This window comes from Talpa occidentalis, unplaced genomic scaffold, assembly GCF_014898055.3.
Source record: "Talpa occidentalis isolate TD23 unplaced genomic scaffold, MPIMG_talOcc4v2.1 talOcc4.5, whole genome shotgun sequence".
NCBI classification, from domain to species: domain Eukaryota; kingdom Metazoa; phylum Chordata; class Mammalia; order Eulipotyphla; family Talpidae; genus Talpa; species Talpa occidentalis.
Window position 1 is genome coordinate 111,175,635 of NW_023604861.1, and position 17,630 is coordinate 111,193,264.

Genomic DNA, 17,630 nt, shown 5'->3' on the forward strand with positions numbered 1-17,630 from the left:
CAAACCTTGCAATGGCTACCCCTTTACCCACACTCCAGTCCTGGGTGCCCCCCAAATTAACCAATCTCTCACAAAAATTCCACCCCAAACCTTGGAACATACTATTTAGTCTCTTCTGCATCATTTGTTATAAAAAATATGAAACAAAACCTGAGCCTTATGGATATACAGTTTTCATGCACATACACCAGACAGTATTTTCCCCTTGGCAAACTTTTCTCACCTTTAAGTCTGTCCTTTGTGGGCACTTTTGCCTAACGTCATCTAAAACTGTATGAGTTGGGGATACAGATAAGCAAATGAACTGGAATGATACCCCCTGTGTCACACTCCCAGAGACAAACACTGCACCTTTCCTAGGGCAGTCCAGACTCAATCACAGCCTCTTTGACTCTAGTAAAAAGCAACTTCATCATTTTCTTTGCTACCAAAAAACCTAACATCAACCTCAATAAAACTCACTAATGTTTAGAGCCAGGAAAGGAAGTTTAGGATGAAAATGAATAGCAAGTGGATCAAAATGCCAAATAAAAAGGTTTGATCACTCAAATCTTGTCACAATGACGAGTTCTGAAATAACATCCAGTTTATGATTCAAGAATTATAAATTCTGTACAAATCTTCAGAGCATTAAGAATACAGATTAGCTTATGGTGTATCATTATTTGGACTCAATTTTTATCTAAGAAAAACTTCATTGATTCTTAATGAATATTTCAACCAAGCTATTTCCTCTTCAAAAAAATTTTTTAACTGTTCAGACAAATGAAAATACTGAATGCTTTCTCTTTTAACGAGAGCATTACAAACAAGTTTATAGTAGCAAGACAAGATTTTAGGTGTAGATAATCAAATTTGAGGCAGCTCTTCTGCCCTCCTGTTGACAATGCAGGTGCCTCTCTTCCTCTTTTTCCTAATAAACCTGTCCTTTGACAATGTTCTAAAAAAAATCAAATTTGAATGGTAGGATAATAGAAAGACTAAATAATTTTAAATCAGAGGGCAAGATTATTGTTGGAAATATTACAGATATATGTATGCATGCATGTGTATATCCTTAAGTATCATCTACAAGGAGATTAGAGAGTATCAGTCAGTGCAGTCTTCCCTTGATTTTCACTATGAATGTGTGTTAGTCCAAACTTCCAAGAAGTTTCTGGTTTGTATTAAAATGCACTTTGAAAAGACCATGAACTCACATACTAAATTGACAGGCTACAAAGGGGACTCAGAAAAAGACATAATGAAAATAGACTTAGGTGCAATTCATGCTGGTGATTTTTTTTTTTTAAATGTAAGCCACTAATTTTTTATGAAATATTTCAAACCAAAAGTTGCATATTAATATTACACACAAACTGAAACATATGACTTTTAGCACAGTGTATACATGCTTACATAAACTCAAATATTTACACATTTAAAACAATTTCCATTTAACATATGAAAGTTCTGAAATACATAAAAGCATTAATACTTTCTATAAAACTACAATTAGAACATCAATTTGCTACAAGCATATAAAACATCAAGTGCTTTCTTGGAGTTTCAAGTTACCTCTTTATAAAACAAGATCTTGCTTGCATATATAGTCCTCCAATAATCAATATGGACTTTTGTTTTTTCCAAGAGGTTTATTTTCCAGGTATATTATAAGCTCAAGAAAACAGACCCAACAGTTACGCAATATAATTATGTCATAACAACTTAATTGCACATATGCTTTAAAGTAGGTTTGGATGAAGTTCTCAGACACTTTGGTATATATGTTCTTCAGGGACTTCTATTGGAAACAACAAGAATTGCAAGTCCCTTCAATCCCCATTTTGCTTTAAAATGGACAAGTCTTTGGTTTAAGTTCTACCTTTTGGGCATTTACTATTAATTAAAATGGTCCCCAAACCAATAAATGGTGCTGATGTTTTATTAGTTCACAAGACTTCATTTAACCTGTTTCTAACGCAGTGGAAGTCTATGGATAATCATTTACATGTCATTGGTAGTTTCAATCTTTCACTTTATAAGCAGAGAAATCAATAGGTTTAGTCAATATTTCTCTGTTCATTTTCTGTTATAATCTACACTGTACAGTAATTTACAGTAACTATAGATACTGTTCCACAGTATGTATGATTATGGTTGGAAGGATGTATAGCGTTAAATTTAGAATCAGCTTACTTGGAATAAGTCAATATTAGACTGTACAGTAAATCTGCATTAACTATAGTAGGTTGTCAGGTAATGCTTATTTAAAAACCCCAAACCATTCCATTTACAAGAGAAATTGTTGCAAATGTATAAAACAGCAGATATACAAGGAGAACACCAAACATACTTTATTAGCACAAAAAAGCAGCCATAACAAGGCACAGCAAGCAGAAACACACATTAGCAGTCAAAGGGTTAGTGTTGCATACAAATATAGCTTTTCTTTTTTTGTGGCATTGGCAATAGCCATTGGGATGTAAAATAACTTTCTGTAGCAGCAGGTAAGGAAACTAAGGAGCACTCACCAGTGGTACAGAGCACATTAACAAAAAGACACAAGGATGGATTAGACTACTTTAGTGCAAAATGTCTAGGACAGAACTGTAAATTCAGTTCATTACTAAGAAGCAAACACTAGAACTTGGTATTACTTCCAAAATAGTTCACTCAAGTAGTATTGCATACTATTCTAAGTGACAAAAAGGTGCTAAGTTATTTACAGACACAACGGTTATACAGTACCTTTTAAATCTGCAATTTAAGTTTCAAATTTTCCATTAAAAATTAACTGCACTGAAATTCTATAAATTGTACTTAAGCAATTCAGCTATGAGAGTTACAACAAAGAGATAAAATACTGCCATCCAAATTATTAATTACAGCTTAACAACGATCTCAACATCAGCAACCACTTGTAGTTATTATTCTGACTTGTTTGGGCATATTCTAGTTTCATGTTCTTCATGGTTCACAAACTCATCATGGGCATAGGAAAAGATCCAACTTTAATGAGTCAACGATTAGAACTTAAAAAATCACACCCAGGACTACACTGCAGCAGCTATTCCAAATATGTTTTTTAAGTCAATGCACTCATTAAAGACAAAACAAAAAAAAAACAACAAAGGTCTTTAAATAAAATTCTACCAATTTTTAAGTTTGAAACTTTAAGAACATTATTTAGAAAATCTGGTGTACTTAACAGTGCCTTTTGCAGAGGAGAAAAGGAGACTGAGGATAAACTCTATCAACACTTACATGAACTGCACTATGCCCATGGCCAGGAAATTGCAATTTTTTTTTTTTTTTAAAGGAAGGCAGTCTTTATTTTTTGGACTTTCAAAGCTTGATTTTATAGTAACTACAAACATCACTATGTATGGAAGGTTATAGAAAATTCTTAGAAAAAATAATAATTTCAAACAGTCACATTGTTGAAATACTCATCCAATATTAATAATTTGTTCTTTAGTAAGAAATAGAATTCTTCATAGCAAATGCCCCAGAGTCGCCTCACTTAATAACTACAGCCATGAAAAACCAACCTGTCAATTAAATTGGCAAAAATGTTTTTGCAGCCTTACCGAATACCTGTAGTTCTATCTCTGTTGTCTCAATAGGCACCACGTTTATCTGAGTAACAGCAGATTGCATCCGGCATCTGACATCTGACAGATACTAACACTAAGCTTACATACTGTACTGAAAAAAACCTAACACTGATATGTGTGCTTGCTATATGTGTACTGTCTGATGCACATAAAAGCAGACCTAGTTAATGCCCTTTGGGGACAGGAAAATTTACTTTGCTTTAACCGGTTCTCGTTCTAACCAGCGGACTCTAACTTTTTGTTTATAATGATACTCTTTTAAAAAATCCTGTAACATTGATGGCAAAGGGAGCCCATCAATCCCATCATATGTAGTGCATCTGCAGATCACTGCACGGCAGATATATTGCAGGCTAAAAGGGAAAGTCCTATTTAGTGATATAGTAAGCAATGGTTCGAAAAACATGCAAGAACTGGGGTCCTTATAATGTTCCAAAAGTCCTGTTACAGTGGAGGAGTGAAATACACATGGGTCATGAGCATCAAAACTAAAGTTGTGGTTCCACTGTTCAATTCGGGCATGCAGGGATCTGTTGTAGCGACGGAAGCTCACAGAGAAGAGGTAGTCCTCCTGCGCAGAGTCCCTGAGCAAAAATGTACCTTCAGGTTTTCCTTCAAGAAGGGCTTCTGCTTCATAACGGTCCATCACTCCCCAGTAACAGGGATTACCTGTAATCTGAAGCAAATCGGGCACTAGGCAGTGTATATAATCAATCTGTGTATGGACTTTCCAAGCTCCCTGTCTACTAACATGGGCATGGCTGTCTCCAGATACCTGACGTTGCTTCTGCCTACGTGACTGCAAACACAGGGTGGTTGTGTCCTCTTCTGAGTCACAATTAGCTTGAGGAATTGCACAATTGTCCCCACTTATTTCAGTCATTCCAGGAGCTAACTTTGGTCCCAGTTTATATAATGGATTAACCTGTGCAGTGGCTTCAAATGTATGTATTTGTGCATTGGGAGGGGGGTCAACCCCTTCCTCAATACTAAGCCGCCTTCTCTCTCTAAGCCTATCTTCTTCATCTTCTGTAGAAACCAAGGATGGATCAAACGTATCAAAAAATGTTGAATGTGGACTCACAGGCGCTGTATGCTGTTTAATCAAATGCCATTTTTGGGCTAAATCAGAACCAGCAGGAAAAGGGCATTTCTCTAGCATTAATTCAGAAAGGTGTATTTTTCTTTTATTTGAAAACAGGGGCTTGGACTGCTTATTGTAAGTTCTCATGGGAAAACACAAGCCCACAGTGTCCTGCAACCTCTGTCTCAGAGAGCGACTTCCTACAGTCCTGCTGGAAACGCTGTCCATGTCATGCACAGAGCTGACGCCATATCGCCTCTCTCTCCTCTGAAATCCACTTCGAGTTCTACCAAACTTTTTATCATTATCCAATGAACTCTGTGTCTTTGTAGAACAGGAATGTTTTTTCTTCCCACCCCATGGGGCATGACGAGAGTAGGAATCTCTTCTTGCAAGTCTTGTTCCTGGGGTGACACATGAATCATTATCCTTTTCAATGCTTATTTCAACAATTTGAGGAATTTCAGTGGCACAGTTTTGGTTTCTTCTTGAAGAATTCTTTGAAGGGCTTAATCCCAGTTGTAAGGCAACATTTTCTCTTAAGGGACTGCTTTGTTGCTGAGGAGTTGAGTCTCCTACACTGATGTTTTTCTCTTTGACAGATGAACATCTGTTGCAGTTCATGTCCACGTTTTCACTACGGCTTCCTCCCTCATGATTGAAGAGATTCTGACACCTGTACTTGAAGTTATTCCACATTTTCCCCACTTTATCCATTGGTTATAAGATCTAAAGACAGACAGGAAAAGAAGAAAAGTAAGTTAAACGAAGTGGTATGTGAACACAGAAATGGCAGTGCTTACTCCCCTTCTCATTGGATAGTTCAGTGACACCGGGTAAGAATTCACCTTACATTGCACGCCACCATTAATCAAGCATGTCCTCATTTCCTTTCAGATGAATATTCAAAAGAAATTTGGGAAAGGAAACAACCCTCTCAGAAAAACTGGTTTCATTTCCCCAACCTAATTTCATAATCACATTGACTTTGTCTTTTTACTTTGAATAATTTGATTACTGCCTCAATATTACAAAGGGGAAAGTATGTTCTATATTGTTGAAATGTATCATTGAAAGTACTGTTGTGTATTCAACTTCTTAAAACATAATTAGGACCACAGTTGTGTAACACACTAATTTTAATTTAGAAACATTTAAGTGGTAATCTTCCCAATTTCTGTTACCAATCACTGCCCTCTTATCTAAAGCTCATAGGTCAAACACTTGTAAAAATTCTGTATCTGGGCCTCCCCTGGTGGTGCAGGCGGTTGAGCGCCGTGCTGTGAGGCTGTCTGCAGCCTTTGCAGCACAGGTTCGATCCCAGCCAGCCGGCAAGGGTCCCACATGGCGCAGCAAACCTCTCCTGTTGTGCCCGCTGCTCCCCTCAGCAGTGTATTTCGTCAATCTTCCTGTTCTGTTCCCCGCTCTGTCTCTGGTGGATCCTCTCACACTCCCGCACATCTGGCCTGTACCCCGGATCTTGTATAAAATAAATAAATCTTTAAAAAAAAATTCTGTATCTTCCCTCTTAACCCTAATGTGTCAATTTTTATCCATGATTGTGAAGAAGCAGTTTGAAAAGAAAGGTAAATATGGAGGAAAGAGAACATAATATTTGGAAAGAGAATATAATATAATAAATGGTGAAGTGTCTTTAAACGTCCCAATTCTTAACCGTGGAAGAGTTTGGATATAACTTAGTAATAGAAAAAAGCTGTGATACTGCTGTAATTAACAAAACAAAACCAAAATATCTAGTTGGCACCTTTATTCTTGCTCCTTAAAATAAAATGATCTAAAGCAGTTTATGGCACTCAACAAGGAGATTATTTCAAGATTACAACATCACCAGGCACATTGTCTCATTTAGTAATCTGTAAGTCAACATTAGAAGAAATGGAAAAACCTAAACTTAAGATTCAACTAGTTTTGCTACAGTATGACAGAACTCTTTTAAAAAAAAGGTCTCTTTTTCTATGTTGCCGTTTAATAACTACTGTATTTTTACCCCCAGAATTTTTTGTTCATGTTTATTATCTCACTATGTATGTAGTATTTTTCACAGCTTAGAATCAATACTGGAAAACTATTTGAGGTTTTTTTTCTTTTTTTTAAAATAGCAATAATTCTTTTTTTTTTAACTTTTATTTATTTTTTTTGAGTTTTTTTTTTTTCTCTGACAGTGGTGAAAGTCATTAGAGTTGATCCATTAGAGTTGATACATCCATAGCTTTGACTAATCCTCTTTGTCATAAATACTTGCAATTTCAAGAAGTTGACTAGGGTTAAGAGAACAATAAAGAATAAACTTTCTTTAAATGAATTATGTATCTTTCGGATAGTTTTTTACACAAAGGACTTTTGGACTAGTAAAACTCTTAGAATAATGACAATGCCAACACAGAGAATTTATGTCTATGAAATCATGAAATGTACTTTCAGATTATTCTTTATTAAAGCAGACTGTTCAGAACATAGGAATTTGCATGGCAGTTGGTAAGTGCTCTAATAAAATTCATTATATGGAACTGGTAAATCCTATTAAACTATCAACATTTTGCCTTTTCCCCTTTGCAAAAATCTTTTTTGTATAAGCCTTTTTAAAAAACGGTTTACATTAACTGAACTTACTGTATCTTCTTAGCATTTACTCTTATTTTTTTTTTTTTACATGAAGGTTTCTTGTTTTCGCTCATACTCCTGTTGTTTACAGCTTAATTCCACATTTTTGATGACATCAAAATCTTTGTAGAGGTACTCTGCCAATATCCTAGAGGTCATTCTAGTCTAGTTTCCTTCCCATTTCTTTATTTTGAAGTTGCTTTTTTTATTTTTACCTAATTCATATAAAGTATAAATTCATATATTTATAGTTTCAAAGGTTAAATGCTATAGAAAAACAGCATTCCCCACTACACTCTTTCTATCCTTGATTCCCTCTCTCAGAGAAAATGACTAAAATCTTTTTAAAAGCTGTTTCTGCTGTTACTGTCCTCATCATTTCCAGACAACAAACTCATATTGTTATTGGTTAATAAAATTTCTAGGTTGGAAATAACTTACCCTCAGAATTTTGAGTGGCATTATTCTACTATTCTAGTAGCTTCTAGTGTAAAATGTCCAATGATACACCAATTTCCAGTCTTCGTAGCTTCTTTTCTTTATCTTTAGTGTGGGCCTTTTTCACCATACATTGTACTGGGTCCTTTCAATGTCCTTCCCACTGCCTCTTTCCTCCCTTCTGAAAGTCCTTTTCATTAGATACTAGATATCTTAGAATCCTATTTTTATTATATATTTTCTCTTCACCATTCCATTCCTTTTCTTTTCTACTTTCTCACAGATAACGTTTGGTATCACTTTCTAACACTTCTATTGCATTTATAAGTTTTCTATTACAGTTTTAATTTCCAAGACCATTTTCTTGCTCTCTAGATGTTCCTTTTAAAATCATCCTATTCTAGCTGTTTGGATGTGGTAGCTTATATATTTGGGATACAAATTTTTAAAATATATTCTTCCTTATCATAACATTTAACTTTTTTTTCACTTGTTTCTTCTCAGTACCTTTGCTCTCTTTAGGTTTGTTTCTAATTGATTTTGTCCAGTGTCTGACAATCGCTAGTGGTGCATCAGCACTAATGTGCTGATCAGAAGGTGTCTGTATGGGGTGGGGTGGGGTGTGTGTGCTGGTCAACTGGTTAGTATTACTGCACAGTAATGAGGCACTGACTGGTTTTTCATTAAAGAATCCCTAAAAGTCCATGTCTGTAAGCTTTGTTTCCTGGCTGGGGAATTATCCAAGAGAAAAATGTTTCAGCTGCCTGTCTGAAGCATACATACCTGATTGCTGTGTTCTGAGAAGAGGAGAATACTGGGGTCTTAACCTCAATATTTAGTCTTTTGCTTAGTCCCTATTTTTCAAAAGGTATCCTTATTTTCAAAAGATACTCCAACATCAGCTATGAATGAACCTCTTAAATTTCTTCAAGCTCTAATTTTATCTACCATGAAGGACTGTCTCCAGGCTGCTCAGAGGAAAGGAAGACACACAGGAGTCTGAGACACACAGACTTTCAACCATTCCCGTTTTCACTCCATGCTTCATCCTTACCTTCTGAGGTAGCTGGTCAATCTAATTTCTGGGTCAGCAGTATAAATTTGTTTGCTTCCTTTGAACATCCTCTTTTTTAGGCACAGCTTTCTCAGTTCTGTTAATTTCTAGCTACCTACGTCTACCAAAAATTTGTAATATGCCATCAGGCATACTACTCCTCTCTCCTTTGTTTGTTTTTTTTAATTTGTGGGCTTATGCCTCAAACTTTTCAAATTCCTTTTAATTTCAGTAAGGTTCCAGGAGGAGGGATTAATGTTCAAAGGCCAATGTTTAATATGACATGTATTAACTGTAAAGTTACCTTTTTCATTGTTAAAGAGAACAAATGGTACTACACAGAAATTACCCCATCCAAATCACTGATTCATTTCAAATGAAGAAACAAAAAAGTTTTCTGGGATGAGGGATCCACATCATAATGCTGGCTGCATATTATAAACACCTTTTAAAACTACATGAGGTACAGGCCCTCTTCAAACAGATTCAAATTTAATTGGCTTGGAGTTGGGCCTAGACACTACTTTGTATTTTTTTAAAAAACTCTGTAAGTTATTCCAGAGTAGAGCAAGAAAACCACTGGCCTAGGTTTGAACTGTAGCCCTGAAGGAGACAAGTGAAAGGACACAGGTTTGGTAATGCCTGGTGGGAGGTGAATAGTACAAAGAAACTATCACAACCTTATCACCACTTATTTTTATTTTTGTCATGTATACAAAAGGTTTACAGAATCAGAACATACAGAGCAATGCTTCTTAAATTATCCATAAGGAAGAACCAATTCTTTTTAATTTCACAGACTGATAAGATAAATTAAGATAAAATAAGACAAATGACTAGAAAATGAAATGTAAAAAAAAGACATGAAACATAAATGCCAATTTTCTTATTAAAGAGACACAAAATAATTGCCAAATCACTATGAAATATTTTAAATGTTTATTTTTTGAGTTCTGGGAAGGTTTGCAAAGTTTGCAAAGTTTGAGGCCTATATTTGAGTAGCTCTGGCCTAGAGCCATGCTGTCCAATACATGTAGATATTGAGCCCTTAAATGTGGCTAATATCACATATTGAAATGAAAATTTGGATAAAACTGGTTTAGTATATTATTAAAATTAATTTCATCTGCTTTTTAACTTTTTTTTAAGCAATTTTTTTAAAAGATTTATTTATTTATTTATACAAGCAATGGGTACAGTCAGAAACGTGAGAGGGTGAGAGAATTCACCAGAGCCAGAGTGGGGAGCAGAGCAGGCAGAATGACAAGTACACTGCTGAGGGGAGCAGCGGGCGCGGCAGGAGACGCCATGTGGGACCCTCCCCAGTGGCCGGGGATTGAACCGGCGCTACAGAGGCTGCAGGCAGCTTTACAGCCCAGCGCTCAAGCGCTGTGCCACCAGGGGAGGCCCTGCTTTTTTATTTTTTAAATGTGAACTCTAAAAAATTTTATATTACATATATTGTTTAAATTATATATCCATTGGACAGCACTGATTTAGAACAGGGGTCAATAAACGATAGCCTGTGAAATATGCTGGCTTGTCGCTGATTTTTGTATGGACCTCAAGAACGTTATTTACATTTTTAAAGGGACAAAAAAGCAAAACCAAAAACCCACAAAGAACATTTGACAGAGACCATATGCAGCCAACAAAGTTTAAAATATTTTCTAATCTGACCCTCACAGAAAATATTTGCTGACCCTGGTCCAAACTATGTAAAATTATAAACAATACCACTTTAGACACTACAACAGTAATATTCAAGAAGTCCAGAAGTCTCTCTCTTCTCTCAAAATTTACAAAAGGTAAATTTTGTAGCTATCTTAAAATATTTCTCTGACAAGCAAATCATACCTAAAAAATGACTGTTTTAGAAAACAACCTAACTTAAAACCACTTATCTCCTTTTACAGTTCTTTGTAAATTGTTTAAACAAGTAGGACATGCAGAAAACATCTGTACTAGCCAGATTGTAGAGGACAGTTTCTAATACTGAAACTTCACTTCAGTTTCATAGATACTACATGAAATTAACTGATTTCTCTACTCCTCAACTGGAAACTGTTTCCATTCAATAGATTGCAAAGTATTCTAATTTAAAAAAAAAAAAAAAGACTAAAATGCTTTCCACACTGCTTGGGGATAGAAAGTAGCTTTTTCTTGACATGGGGAATGCTATGTAGGAGGCTGTAATAATGGGAAAGAAGGAATATGGATAGTGATTCATACAAGGGCCTACAAAAGAATCAGGAAGGCATTTCAACTATCTTAATATTTACAAAGTCAATTTGAGGTTTTTGTTAATTTTTTTGAAAAGTGTTCAGCTGAAACTCTTTGCTAAATTACAACTTTACTAACTTATGGCCTTCTAAAAAGTCACATATATGGGGATGAAAATCCATTAGATTTCAATTGTATTGATTCCCACAATCCATTAAAATCTTTCACATTTCTACACCTGTGTAGTTATCCTCAAATCTACACAAAGCAAATTTCTAAGAAGTCGTTCTTTCACCCAAGGACAATCCTGATTTAAAACTGAAAAATGATATTAAACAGGTAAGCTATAAATCAGAATTAGAAGTTCCATAACTACAAAAATTTACATATCTAATAAAATTCAAGGCTACAGGAAGAGTCTCTATTACAAAAGAAAATAAATGAAATGGTTCCCAGGAAGTTCATTCCATTTTTCTTAATGATAATTACTTTTATTTAATAATAGTGAATTTGAATTTATTTCATAACACACACATATGAATTTGGCTCATACTATTTCAAATATCTTAACATTGACTGATAATTTTTAAGTACTTAAGAGAATGTAGAAGTGAAAGAGGTGGGCCGCTAGTATTCCATTTACAACGGGGGCCATTTTCCAAGGATGGCAGTTTTTGGGTTTAATCATTCATTCCCCTCCTTGGGCATGTGCAGTTTCATGGGACCCCTTCCCCCTTTTAACACACCTGCTTGGCTTATTAAAAGGAGGAGTTTTTGTCAATGGTACTTAATCTACACTTTTTTAGAAATAAATACAATTCAACAAATTTTAAGACTAATTGTGCATAAAAATGAAGGCTATGGTCCAATTAAACTCCTCTCCTCTCTTCTTCAGTCCATCTAGACTACTTAACCATGATATGCAATGTATTAACAAATATACCATTGACTAAAATGCTGCTTATCTGGCCAGCATTATTGGCAGACCATGGCGGAACACAAAGAACATGTGCTTTAGTTTCAGAAGAGTCTAAAATCAAATTCAAGCACTCATGAGCAGTGTGCAATCTAAGTCCTGGCCTTTCCATATAAAAAGAGAACAAATACCACTCTCCTACATGTATTTTTAAGAGAATAACATGACATAAGGTAAGCAGAGCTGAGTTTACCATAGACAAGAGAAGGTATGAGCTGGTGATAGTAGCAAAAAGCAAAGCTGTTCTTTGTCTAGAGAGAGATTGTTGGTGAATTAGCCTTGTCTTTATCTCCCACCTCCAGGGAGTCTACTTTGGTTAGCATATCAAGCAATTGTACTGTAAGCCTTGCAATTGTTAGTGATTAATAGTGTCAACATTGCCTATATAGTGGAGGGTATCAAAATGTCCTACAAATCTTCGCTAACACCAAAAGGCAGTTCAAAACAAAGAAAACTCAACAAAACAAAACTACTCTTGGTTGAGGAATTCAGAGAATCGATCACTATACTGGTTAGTCTTAATCCAGAAAAATAAAAAAATCTGAATGGGAAACTGCCTTAACAGAGAAATCATTGTGATCCTGTTAATAATTTACAAAGAACATTCAGTTACCAATGGATAAGTGAGTAGCAGTAATCTGGGCCATTTCTTTTTGTAGGAAAGGTAACAATTTTATAGGCCCAGCAGTTTAGTATGACAAGAAATACAAAGACTCTATGGACTAATATAGGATTTTTTTTTTAACAATTCCCTTTTACATTTCAACTGAAATTACCCAGAATATATTTTACTTCCCTTTACAAAACTCAAGGATCCTACTGTCATCTATGCCAAATTTTAGACCTGAAGAAAACTAAAATTCTTCAAATAACCTGACAGTGCATGATGAATCCAAGGGGAAAAAAGAAAAATACAACAGGACAACTTCCATTTTTTGATCTAGATTTTCTACTAACATAAGAAAAAAGAAAAATTTAAATATCTCTAAATTAATTCAACCCCTAGAAAGATATTTGGGAAGGAAAAGGAACAAATAAAGGCAAATAAAGCTACCTTTTAACCATTTAAGAAAACTAATTAGTCAAGAGAAGTATTTTAACTAATTTATATAGGAGGAACTCCAAGTTATACACTTCAGTTGTTATAAATTGCCATATAACATACTATTTATTTTTACAAAATATGATCATTGAAAAATCTTCTGTGTATTAACACAAATGAATTAATATCTCCCCTATCAAAAACTGGGAAAAAAATATATTCATATTAATATTTAGTTGATACCACCTACAAGAAACACTGTAACAAAGCTGAAGTTCTCAGATGAGAATACTTAAAGCCGGTGTTCTGCACATACTCTGAACTGACACGCTTTTTAAGCAAACTTTATTGTCCTGTTACCAAGTACACAGACTTAGAAAGCAAATTAAAAAAGAATGGGGGTGGGGGCCTCCCTGGTGGCGCAAGGGGTTAAGCACTACACTATGAAGCAATCTGCAGCCTCTGCAGCACAAGTTCGATCCCCGGCTGGCCAGGGAGCAACCCACATGGCGCAGCAGACCTCTCCTGACTTGCCCACTGCTCCCCTCAGCAGTGTGTTTCAGTCAGTCTGCCTGTTCTGTTCCCCGCTCTGTCTCTGGTGGATCCTCTCACCCCCGCATCTCTGGCCTGTACCCCAGCTCTTGTATGCACAAATAAATAAATCTTTAAAAAAAAAAAAAAAAAAAAAAATGGGGGTGGGGTGGCAGTCAGAGAGAGAAGTGTTGTGCACTTCAGTGTGTACACCCACCACAACAGCAAGACCAAAAACCTTCAACAGCATAATAGCTTGGGGTTACAAACTACATGGGTACATACTGTACAGTGAAAAAAGGAACAAACATAGAAAACAGATTTACAAGATGAAAGACCATAAAAAACTTTAATTAAAAAACTCAGAACTACATTTGTTAGAAAAATAAAAATTTCCAAAATGACTCAAGAAGAAATAAACAAAAAAAAACCCACCATAACAATTTAAGACTCTGCATCATAATTAAAAACCTTTGCATAAGGAAATCACCAATCCAGGTAAGTATTCTAGGTAAAGGTCAATCTGTCCAATAATTATGATTTCTAATCACTGATGGCCAGAGTAAGAGATAAGAGTAAAAAAAGATGTGACAGACACCACAATAAGGCAAGAAAAAGAAAGAAATGCATACTAATTGGAAAGGAAGAAATAAAGCTGTCATCTTCAGATGACATGGTTGTCTACATAGAAAACCAATGAATCTTAAAAAAAAAAGGAAGACCCTAGAACTAGTAAGTTCAGCAGAGTCACAGATACAAGATCAACACACAAACACACACAAATCAAGTCACGTATCTACAGACTAACAACAAACATGTACCAACGGAAAAGACACGTAACAAAGAATGTAATGTTAAAGGGCAAGGAAAGAGGTTGATATTTCTTTTAAATTAGTCTTTCAGCAAAAGTCCTAACTTTGAATTGCTCTAGAAGGATGAGATTCAAGTGACCGGGGCGGGGGGGGGGGGGGTGGAGCTGCAGGGAATATGCCAGATACCCTAGTGACCACAGCCTTTATACTTCTAGGAATTGGTGAACAGTAATAATATAGGTCCTACTCCACAGGCTATCAGGTTCATCCTGCCATTTTTATCTCCACTGCTTCCCTCCCAGGTTCAGTTTTTATCATCATTTGCATGTCTTAGTAATAACAGCTGCCTGAGTAGCTACTTTCCTCTACTCTCACTTTCATCTATAACATAAGACTCTAGCTACTTCCTCTACACTTTAAGAACTTGGCACAACAGGAACAAGACAATAGCTATAAGTACTGTAACTTAAGAATACAAAGATAGCAGCTGAAATTACATTACCTGGAGAATGAAGGTGCCAACCAGTTGTTCTCATGCCTATAAAATATGTATATAAAGTCTTTCTCTAAAAAGTATTCTGAATCCTGAAGACTAAAACAAAGAAACTCTTAGGAAAAAATCAGTATTTTAAATAGTGAAAAATGTAAATAAACAACCAAAAATGATTTGTGAGGCGTCTTTCATGGGAGATGTTAAAAAGGATAAGCAGTTCTCTGTCTCTAGACAGCCATGGTAGTCCTTCCACTACAAGCAAATGAACTAACAAACCTCAAAGATCTGTGATTTTTTAAAAATACCTGAATTTAAAAAATAAGCACAGCATTCCACAAATAGACTCAAGGTATTTAAGGTCTAGCAGTAGCACAGTCGTTACAACTCAGAATCCTAACCATACTAGTCTCCAATTAAACTAAAGTATAATCCCAATGTCCAACATACTGAGTTATCTAAACAGTCTCATACTCTATAGCTAGTCAAGTCTCAGCCAGGTGCTAATGTAGTGTTCAATTTAAAGACTACAAGTTCAGTGAAGTGTTTTACCTAAAATAAAAACAATACTTTTCTGTTAACAAACTTTCTCCCTCCTTTCTAGACCTAAAAAGAAAGAAACAAAACAAACAGGAAAAACCTTCCCACACAGTTAAGGTATAGTTACTTCCCATAAACAACAGCTTTAACAGGAGGGCTCTTTCATAGAGCAAGGAAAGCAAATAAAAATAGTTTCAAAGATGAATTGAGCAGTATGATGTACAGTTAACATTCTTTGATAATAAAGCAGCAGAGCTTCACAAAAACTCAAAATATTCTTAGACATTCTGTCAGATTTGAAACGATGTAAGATTTACTATTTAAACAGTTCACCATACAATTATTTGAAGTGTGGCAGGCAAAAAAAATAGTATGCAGTTGCTTGCAGATAATCCTGGACACACAATTATATATGCTAGTTCCCTATCTCCTCAAATAAGACGACCAATTTTCACAATAAAATGGCCACAATTTCCATTTCCAACTAAAAATCATAAATTTACTTATATCAATGAAGTATTTAAAGAAAGAAAAGGTAACAGTGAGGAAGAAAAAAGAACTGATGACTATAGGGATAGATGAACACAATCAATGGAGAAAGGAATAATAAAAACAGACATCTCCATTAAAGCCAGACTGATTTCCTCAAATAGTATTGGAGATTAGTAGTACGCACATTGGGGAATGGGAAACATCCTTTCCAAAAGAGTATCAATAACAAGGGATGCATATTCATTTGTATATAGATACTACAGGATAACTAACAGAAATACATTGTGATGCTATATAACAACAACTTGAGTACAGCTGAACTTAAAAGAGGAGTTTAAAAGATGCAAAAAAGGGGGGGGGAGTGGTGGAGGAATGGTAGACATAGCTACAAAAATATTTTCTACTTTTTAACAAAAAAGTAGTACTCTGATATTAATTCAACTCTAATCAGTCTCTTCTGGTTGCAGGGTACTGATGTAGGGTGGCAAATGTAGACATGTGTTGTAGGGAAGACACACTGGTTATAAGCATGAAATTGATAAGGGGATTAAGAATTTTTATAGAATTCCAAGAATAAAATCACAGTAACACAAGTAGGTCTAGGTCTCAAGGTTGCTAGGGAAGGGAAAACTGTTACAGGTTGTTCTAGGGGATGGGAATATCAGGTCTTCATTCTAGTGCTCCGGCCATTTTGTGACTCAACAACCCCTCAGGCACCAAGCCTTTGGTGCCTTATTTGCTTCCAGCCACTAGCTGGTCTCTGCTCCTAAACTCTATAATAATTTTTCTACCTCATCATAGCTTCCACTTTCTCGTACCTTTGGGTAATTCTTAGATCACAGGTCCCTCTTCTCTTACTCTTTACTCTTCAAAGTCTGCTTCTTTGAACTGGTTAACCACCAAATGTGTTTTGAGTGTTGTTAATGATCCCTATTACCATGTATACCACACAGTAGCCACCTGTCCACCTATCTATCCTGAGTACATCAAATTAAAAGCAAGAGCTATATTTTTTTAACCAGCCAATGAGATCTGTGAGAAATCTGATTGTTTCTATCTGGACAAAACTTTCTACTGCTGGTACACCTGGTTGGCCAGTGGCTGATCTCTGACTGGTATCTTTGATTTAGGTACTCAGGCCAATCAAACCACCTCTGTTCAAGTAAGGGAAGGTCATTCATAATGTAAAGCACAGCTGCCTTGGTTTACTCCCTCAGCAAATGTTTTCTGAGACATGACTGGGAGAACAGAAGCAGCTAAAGTTTAAAACTTTAGTTCTACTCCAACATTTCATAAATCATGTTTCTTGGAATTCTAATATACTACAAGTTGTTAAGTTTATACGAATATAGGCTTCAATTCAAATAAGTCAACACCTTAGCTCACTGAAAGAGCACTACTGACAATGCCCACTTCATTAAAATTTTACAGGACACTAATACTCTGCGGACCAGACAACTCTGACTCAACTTTTCCCACAATCCAGAATCCACTACAATATTAGTTTTAATAAAGCTTGAACTCTGTTTTGTGCCATGTTTGGCACATATTATAGGCTCAATATATGAATGTCTGTGAAACTAAGTAATTAGCATGGAAACTGAAGGAAAAATGGCAGATAGGAAACTAAGGGGGGAATCAAGGAGATTACTATATCTGGTAAAGACAGATGATTTTTCAATCCTACTGCAAAAAGAACTAAATACCTTTAGATTAAAAAAGCCCAA

The 17,630-nt window shown here is 35.5% G+C and overlaps 1 protein-coding gene across 11 annotated transcripts in view; it reads right to left on the reverse strand.

The window, feature by feature from the left end:
* Positions 1 to 2,314: 2,314 nt before the first annotated feature.
* SOCS5 (suppressor of cytokine signaling 5) overlaps positions 2,315 to 17,630 on the reverse strand; it is a 46,959-nt gene continuing 31,643 nt past the window's right edge. For all 11 annotated transcript variants that reach the window (XM_037528113.2, XM_037528108.2, XM_037528111.1 and 8 more), the window contains one exon: positions 2,315 to 5,412. In XM_037528113.2, the coding sequence (XP_037384010.1) occupies positions 3,790 to 5,400 (1,611 nt within the window). In that variant the 5' untranslated portion in view covers positions 5,401 to 5,412 and the 3' untranslated portion in view covers positions 2,315 to 3,789. The remainder of the gene's footprint in view (positions 5,413 to 17,630) is intronic.